Source organism: Daphnia carinata, chromosome 9 (assembly GCF_022539665.2).
Source record: "Daphnia carinata strain CSIRO-1 chromosome 9, CSIRO_AGI_Dcar_HiC_V3, whole genome shotgun sequence".
NCBI lineage: Eukaryota > Metazoa > Arthropoda > Branchiopoda > Diplostraca > Daphniidae > Daphnia > Daphnia carinata.
The window spans coordinates 438,618-447,661 of NC_081339.1; the positions used below are offsets into that span (position 1 = coordinate 438,618).

Below are 9,044 nucleotides of genomic sequence, written 5' to 3' on the forward strand. Positions count from 1 at the left end.
TGTATGGCCTAGAAGACCTTGCCATCCAAATTTGCGCAAAGAGAATCATCAACATCAACCAACAAGACGACTCAGGCGAAACCACCTTACACGTAGCAGCCGGATTCAACCGAATCGACATGATGGAAATACTACTGCTACACGGAGCAGACGCAAGGATAAAAGACTCCCATGGACGCACGGCTGGATCAGAAACATGCAGTAAAAGAGCGTAAGCCATATTCCAAAAATGGGAACAAAAACATAACAGTAATTCCCTAACCAAGACTGGAAGAAAAGAACAACTCCAATACCGCCGCGAGAAAAACGAAAAAGCCATAATCAACAAAGCCGAAATACCGGGTCGAAAGAAAAGCAAGAATAAAAGACGAAAAGAAAGAAGACAATATACCAGCAACTTTATTTAAATAAACTGCAATTCTTTTTCTTAAATTTTAGGTTGGGGAACCATTTATCTTATCCACCCATAGCAACAACTGTAGTCGGTAATTCTTCTTATCGAAGAGGGGAAGGAATGTAGCGAGCCCAAAGGCTATCCAAAGGAAGCAACACCTCATACATCCCTCAAGCGTTTCACAAGTGAAAGTGAACGTATCTCCTCCCACTTTACCTTCATTATTTGTGTCCTTTAGTAGTATAAATACTGCATGCTTGTAGAATGTAATTTGGAATTGTTTCGGCATTCCACTGACAATACATGAGTTTTAGGAAACTTTACAATATGAATCTAATCGGTAATTGCAATTTTTATGTTTTTTACATAAGGTCTCATGACGCTAATTTGGGACAGCCGACTACGTACTAGATGACATATTAGGCTTTTCAACTTTGTGTTGTTCGAGATGGCATACTCGAAAGAAATTGGATTGCCAAGCTATAGGAGAATGGTTCCATACCGTCTGGGCACTATAATTTCTTTTTCCAAATTTTTAATTATCCCCTTTTTTATGAGATATTTTTGAATCGCTAAAGATACCTTCAACTAAAACAATATCAAAAATATTAGGACAAATAGATTCTTTGAAGTTTTCTCTATACGGTTGTTAAATATTTTGTGAAAATCATGTGCCGCCTCCGCTTTTCCACCTCCGCCAAATGTTTTTTGGCTTTTTCTTCGCCCCTTACGCAGATGTATTTAAAGGCTTGGGATTGCTACCGACTGAACATACCATTAAGGTGAGCCCAGATGTTGACCCCGAAGTATATGCAGTCCGACGCCTGGCGTTCCGTCTCCGAAACCCGGTCGAGAAAAAGCTCGCAGAGTTGGAAAACGTGGGGATCATCTCACGAGTTACCGAACCCACAGAGTCGGTCAGTCCAATAGTGGTCATCGTCAAACCGGGAAAAGATGTCCAGATTTGTATCGACCTTACCGCATTAAACCAAGCTATCAAACGGCAATATTTCATCCGTCGAAGAGCTGTTTGGATGGATCGGCAGCTAAATGAACGCCTTGTAGCTGTCCTTCCTCGCTGTCATGATGTTAATCTTCGTCTAAACATTAAAAAGTTTTGTTTCTTCCTGCAGCAAGTACCCTGGCTTGGCCACATCGTCAAAGAAGGTCAATTAATGGCTGACCCAACCAAGGTGGAACCAATACTAAGCATGCCAGATCCAAAGTGCAAGCAGGATCTCCTTCGTCTGCTCGGTATGGCAATTTATCTAAACAAATTTCGAAACAACCTATCAAAGTTAACCCGTCCCCTGCGTGATTTCTCAAAGCAGATGCTGAATGGATATGGGATGAGCAACAACACGAAAACCTAAAGAAGCTCAAAGCGGCGTTTGCATCATTGCCAGTGCTGCGCCTGGGCGATCCCGATCTTCCTCTGGTTGTATCCGTCGATGCCTCCCCCACCGCCCTTGGAGCAGTATTATTACAAGACAACCAGCCCGTCGCCTATGCATCCGTATCCCAGACGGAAAAACAGAAACGTTACGTGCAGATCGAAAAGGAACTCCTTGCTATTCAGTTGGGACTGGACTGTCCCCTAGCAGGCCTCCTCAACAAACCAGTGGCATCATTCTCACTCCACATCCAGCGCATCCTCCTTGAACGACACGGCGAGTTTTTGACGACAAACCAGGACGTGACCTCTCCTTTCCGATGCCCTCAGCCGTGCCTCCAGTTCCATTATCCACACGGAAGACCAATCACAATCAAGTGATGAGCGCTTACATTTGGTGATTACGTCGGCCATGCCCGCTACGGACACCAGAACCCGTTACGCCGCCGCCGCCGCCACTGATCCTGCCCTTCAAGTGGTGAAAGACATGCTTTTCAAAGGATGGCCGAACACAAGAGAAATTTTCCAATAACGAACTAACCCTTTTCGAACGTTCGGCACGAGTTACCAGAATGCGATGGCCTCTTTTTCGAGGGGAAACGGTGGTGGTCCGGAAATCATTGCAGCAGGAAATCTCACGGCAAATCCACGTTGGCCACTTCGGAGAAGTCAAATGTGTCGAACGCGCAAATCGGGTGTGTACTGACAAGGCTACATTAACAACATTAAGTAACAAATAAAGTCCCAAAGATGGTGGCGTCGTGTTCAACCTGCGAAGAAAATCAAAACCAAAATCCTGCCCAGCCACTGCAACCTGTTGAGGCCCCGCTGCATCCTTTCCAGATCGTGGGCTCAGACCTGTTTGACTTCAAAGGAGTTCCCTATTTGCTCGTCGTCGACTACTACAGTAAATGGCCATGTTTTGTCCTACTAAAGTCAACGGTCTCGTCTGCAATCATCGCATACCTCGATCGGATTTTCGCCGATTATGAGATTCCATCCGTGCTAGGGTCCGACAATGTACCCCAATACGGAAGTGCAGAGTTCCGGCGCTATTGTGCCTCCATGGGCATTCAACACACCACTTCAAATCCAGAATACCCGCAGTCTAATGGGTTGGCCGAGAGAACCGTACAGACGGTGAAAAAACGGATCGTAAAAATGCTAGACGACGTGAAAACGGCGTGGGATGCTTTCGCCGTAATTCGTTCAACACCCCTGTCCTCAACTCTTTCCTCACCCACCATCCTCCAACAAGGCCGCCACTTCAGTGGCGCTCTTCCTTACGCCTTCTCCACACTCCAGCCCAGGGTCGTTAGTGCGCCAACGTCCGGCAGCAGTTACAGAAAAGCAATGCAGCAGCGTCATTCAACCATGGCATTTTCCCCACCACCCATGGTTCCGTTTTGTCCGTCGGGCAGACGGCCCAAGTTCGCGTTTCCAGAAAGTGGATTCCGGGTAATGTTACAAAGGTATGTGCAGATCCCCATTCGTATATAGTCCACACCCGAGATGGGCAAAAATTCAGGAGAACCCGCCGAGCGATCAATGCACAGTGAGAACGCAGCCCAGCTCCTCCACATTCTTCACCGTTTTTACAGTATTCGACTAAACCACCTCCGCAGGCCTTAGTGTCCCAGACTTTTCCAGCTTTGCCCCAAGATGGATGGTTACTACCACAGAGTATACAACACACCCGACTGACGAGAGTCCATTTCACGGGTTTTCACCGGTCGCTCCCGCAGTCGCCACTTCGTCACAAAACCGCCCTGGCCAAGAGACATCGGACACGCGTGGAATCACGCGTTCCCGACGGCCCTACCTGGTCAACACCCGCTCGTTACTTCCGCTTACACGCTAAGTGTCTCACATACCGATGCTCTCACTCGCCTAAATTTTCTCACCCCATATCCGTTGCATCTGTCACTTACTACCATATACTTCTCGAACCATCTCTAACGTCCTACAAGGAACTATGCTAACCTCATAGTGTTATCATATTTTCACCTCATGCTTGTGATACATGTGCACCTCATGCTCATGCCCATCAAGTTTAAAGTTGAAATCGTAGTCCACGATAAAGGAAGATGTAGTAAATGGTAAACTAGCAATCCCTGTAACTAAGAATACCCCGCGACCAAGAATACAAAGTCTTGTAACAGCTACTGAAGCGTCTACAACAAGCATCATATCAGATTAACTTGCTATTCTGGAGAAAATACTCTCTATTCTAATACTATATACTAACGCGAAAAAGAAAGGTGACTGAATAGTTAAAGCGAACAGGAAAGGCCAATGCCATAAAAGATGAGGTAAGCTGACCATCGCAATGCTACCTGTCGGATATTCATCAATAACGAAATATTCGATTTTCTAACAGGAATATATTTTTTATGACTGTTCATTGTTTCATTATGGGGGTTTAGCTGAGTGGTAGAGCATTCGACAGCGACGAGGGACAGCTACCAGACGTTCATTTAGCTGCTTTTTTGCGTCTCCCCGTACCAGCAAATCATCTAAGTCGATTTCAATGCCACCTATGTCACCGAAAAATTTCTCCATGGTGCACTGGCACACCTCGGGTGCTGATCGAATGTCAAACGGCAGCCGACGGAAACGGAATCGTCCGAAAGGGGTCGCCATGTTGCATAAGTATGACGACTCATCGGATGGAGCTATCTGATAAAATCCAGCGGTTGCGTCTAACTATTTTCTCGACCGGGTTTCGGAGACGGAACGCCAAGCGTCGGACTGCATATACTTCGGGGTCAACATCTGGGCTCACCTTAATGGTATGTTCAGTCGGTAGCCGTCCCAAGCCAGTAAATACATCTGCGTAGGGGGCGAGGAAAAAGCAAAAAACATTTGGCGGAGGTGGAAAAGCGGAGGCAGCAGCAAAACGGGAAAATTGCAGGGAAATGGAAAATTTCTTCAAAAATAGTAATGCGCCACAGTTGGATAAAGAATTTGACGACGACGTTGATGAGGGATACCTCCAATACAATGGAACGGACATTTCCAGTCGCTACCAACACCAGGGACATCTGAGACAATTTCTTCTCATGTCACTTTGACAAAAAGATGGTGTGTTTTCATTGTATGATTATAGCACTTGGTCAGTTTAATGTTTTAAATTCCCTAATTCCTCATAATTATTTCTTCTGTTTTACAGTCCGAAGGCAAAAGGAAAAAAGGGCAAAAAGACAACAGGCAAGGTCTGTATAGAAGGATCACGACGCTCATCGAGGTCTCGAGCACGATTAGAGGCACGATTAGAGGATTCTTTTGCCTTTGTCGAAGATACTGAACAAAGTGGCTACGTGTTCTCTGATCGTTGTTTGCTTTATAGTCTGCTCTCTCAATTAGTGCCATTGATGCTTCTGTAAAAAATATGGAAATTGCAATCACAGGATAGATGAATATAGTAAGCTGGCTAAGGTGCGAACTTTCCGATTCATAAACGGAATTTAGGCGAACCCTGTGATGTCCATATTAATTGCAAAAATGTTAGTTTTGGATGATTAAAATGAATTAACAATCTCTCTTGAATAAAAAGAAAACCGTATGGTTAAAAAAATGAGCTGAAAGGTATTAAGCATGAATTATAATTTGGTCGCTATACACGGTGGAACCACCGATTTTCAAATTTAAAAAAAAATAAAATTATCTTTTATTATCGAATGATATTCATGATGTCATTACATTAAAAACAAACAAAAAATCAGTTTTTCTCCTAAGATGCAGACGTTATTCGGGCAGACTATAAGAAATTTGGCAACGTTGCACTTATTACAAAACAAAAACAAACAAATGTAAAGCATTTTATGGTTGGATAATAAAAATAAACAAAAGTAAACAAAACTATTTGAGATTGAGATAGAGATAACAATAAGCAAATGTAAAACAATAAAAACTTACATATTTAGGTAGAAAATTAGTGAGGAATGAAAAAAAAAATATGAGCTAAAATGTGACACTTAATAGAAAACAAGAGACGGTAATTATCTAAGGAGGACAAAGTGTTTTCCATACGCTCTCTACTTCTTCTTGACGTGGGATCCTTAGGTGGGTTCTTGCCTTCCAGGTGATGAGGTATGCAGCCAGAAGAGTAAATGTTTGTCGGAGATTACGTATCGGCCCAAAATGGCCAGGAATCAAATCTTCTTTTGTCGAAATGCAGCCCATTCGACGCATAGTTCCTTCCAACCAGATCATCGGTTTCGTGGTTTTGGATGCAGATGGGGCATAACGTGTCCTTAGTGGGATACAACCGATGGCATCTGGTCCTGGTAGGGAGAAGTCGCTGGTTGAACAGGAACATTGATCTCTCTGATGTTACTGGGAAGAGCTGCAGTCTCCTACCAGATTCGTGGCCAATCCAAATTAGGCCAAAGGATCTCCAGCTTTCCCATTGTGGTAACCTCCAGGATCCAATGGTTATATGTTTTTCGGCGGACCATTGGATTCCCTTGCACTAGGACGGATGAGGCGAAGAGTTGCTTGATTTGATGCAGGGGTTCCTGAAGGTAAAAGGGCCTCTTCATGACTGCTACGGGTAGGGTGTTGCCTTTGTAGAGTGGTAACAAGGTCCGGAGAGGGAAGGACATCCAATAACGAAGTAGAGAGCTTTCTGGACTACTGGGGCCTACAAGGATACAGGGGGCACAAGAAAAGGGAACGGTAAAAGAGTTGTGTGTGAACCATTCCCAGTCTTCCTTGGATGACAGATCGATAAGTTACAGCTTTCTTCGGCCTTCTACTTTTCTACTTTACCCATCCATAGGAACTTCCGGACAGCCTTTGAAATCTGGTCAGCCATACTTTGGTTTCATGGTAGTACATGAGCAATGAACACAGTTCTGGATAGAGCCTTTGACTTGATGAAAATCACCCTCTGGTAGAGGTTAAACCGTCGACAGGCATTCTCTCGCAGAATACCATTTAGAGGGCCGAATGCATCATTCCACACCCTATCAGCTGTCTCGGCTATAGAGTGGGAGAATTTAATTCCTAACAGGGACAATGTTGATACTGACACAAGCCACTCAAGAGGCCAAATCAATCTAGAGCTCCATGTCCCAAGTCCCAGAGCTTTCGTTTTCTCTTTATTCATCCTTGCCTTTGTCCCCTGGCAGAACAAGTCAAGGACTTGTCCTGCTCTGCTAAGATCTTCGTCACAAGGAATGAAAATGGTGACGTCATCAACAAAGGCTCTTGCGGTGAGTTTTTCATTAAATAATGATACGCCCTGGAGAACTTTAGATAAGCACACAAGTAATGGCTCAATGTATAGGACGAAGAGATGGACGGATAGGGGGCATCCCTGGCGAATCGACTGGGTATCATTAATCACTCCAGCCACCTCCGGTCCGTTGAGGATTGACATTCCCGTTACAGAATACATAATCTGTAACCAACGGACGAAAGTGGTGGGATAGCCCATGACATCCAGAATCCTCCAGAGGACTTCCCTGTTAACCAGGTCGTAGGCCTTTTCAAAGTCAATTCCAACAATGGCAGCGCCCATACCCCGAATCGAAAAATTGGAAGAGTCATGGCATCCCCGGTCCTCAACGTATTGGATGACATCTCTATAAAGACTTAAATTATCAAAAATCAATCTACCAGGTACCCCACCTTTTTGACGAGGCCCTATGGTAGATGACAGTGTCTGCCTCAAACGTCTCGCTAAAACAGATGCCATGACTTTGTAGTCCCAATTCAAGAGAGAAATTGGCCGAATATTAGAAATCCCGCAAAGCCCTGAAGACTTGGGAATTAGCCTGATCGCCGCTTGTCCCTGCGATGACGTCAGATTTTCCCTTTCAAGGATATCATTAAACATATCCCAGAAATGGGGTGCGATCACGTCCCAAAATTCTACGTTAGACTCGTAAGGAATGCCAAGAAGGGAAATTGGTGCTGTTAGGTTTGGGTTGGCTTAAAGCAATCTCTTTCTCCCTCAAGGAAATTAGTCTCTGCCCGTGTGTCAGGAGAAGGTTGAGTTTTAAAAAACTTTGTAAAGTGGGAAACAATCTCTGCTGAAATATCCACCTTGGTCGATAACTGCCATTAAGGGCAACGATTTTATCAATGCGACATTTACTGTAGTTTATTCTGGCTCTATTAACATGAAAAATATTTGCTTCCTCTACTTGTGGCCCTTCGAAGCAGCGGGAACGAATGCCAAACCCTTGAAGAACGCTCTCCTCCCAAGACTTTGAGATATTTCTCAACTCTTTGAAGGCAACCCAGTCAAAGGTCTCTGCATTGACAATCTCCTGAATGCAAAATCTTTTTTTCTCTAATCAGTCTAGCTCTTTGCCTAGAATAATCTACCGAAATACGCCTGCCACCTGGTTTCAGGACACTCTCCCACCAATTTGCTACATTACTTTTCCTAAAAGGATGATTAGCGTCATATCTCTGATAACCTTCTTCTGACAATATTGAGGTATTTAGTTTCCACAACCCGACAGACGGTCTGCTACCATTTGGGAGATCGAGATTGCAAGTAAGTGTGCATTGTACTGACTGATGGTCGCTAATCGATAAAGATTGCAAACAAATGTTTGAAAAGTTATCTGCAAAGGATCGAGTAGCATAAATCCTATCAAGTCTAGAAGAACCGGAAAAGTAATGAAAAATGTGACCCGGTTCACCATGATTTAGCTTCTTCCAGACGTCTACCAGATCGAGACCGGTAACCATCTCCGTTAAAGCATAGCTAACGACACTACTTGGGACAGGGAGGGATTGGATATTTGCCCTATTCTGGATGTCGTCAACGCAGTTAAAATCGCCCATCAACAAGGAGGGCAGTCGAGTGGTAACTGAGTAGGCAGGAAAGGTTTGACGAAGAAAGTTGTTTCTCTCGTTCTTAGCTTGCTTACCAGACGGGGCATAGATATTAATAAACGTAAAACATTTTACGTCAATAGAGATAAGCCTTCCGTCTGGTTCAAGAAGCAATCGAAAATATTCCAGACCATGCCTAATGAGGATGGCTGTTCCGTTTTTGTTGGGACCGACGTTTGCTAGCAAGTGGTAACAGCTTTCAATTATTGGACAAGAATGAAAGGCTACCTCTTGAAGTCTCACAATATCTAGATTACCGTCCCTGCAAAAATTTAAAAGGATTTGACGTCGCTCGACTGACCTGATACTTCCTATGTTGATGGAAGCGATTTTTAGTTCTGCAGTCATTTGTGAGGTTTTTTGGTTTCAGGAGGGGTTGAAGCAGGTTTAGAATTCTGG

General features: G+C 44.2%; 1 protein-coding gene across 1 annotated transcript; it reads left to right on the forward strand.

Moving 5' to 3' along the window:
- The first annotated feature begins 2,537 nt into the window (after positions 1-2,537).
- Positions 2,538-8,828, forward strand: LOC130697278 (uncharacterized protein K02A2.6-like). Its single transcript, XM_057520208.1, has 2 exons — positions 2,538-3,259; positions 8,729-8,828. Exons 1-2 carry the CDS (start codon positions 2,538-2,540, stop codon positions 8,826-8,828), a joined length of 822 nt encoding a protein of 273 aa, XP_057376191.1.
- The last annotated feature ends 216 nt before the right edge of the window (positions 8,829-9,044 follow it).

Excerpts from the sequence above, each read along its gene's own strand:
- LOC130697278 (XM_057520208.1), top strand. The coding sequence starts at position 2,538 with ATGGTGGCGTCGTGTTCAACCTGCGAAGAAAATCAAAACCAAAATCCT. Across the intron at positions 3,260-8,728 it reads TTCCGGGTAATGTTACAAAG|AGATAAGCCTTCCGTCTGGT; the intron begins GTATGTGCAGAT and ends TTACGTCAATAG.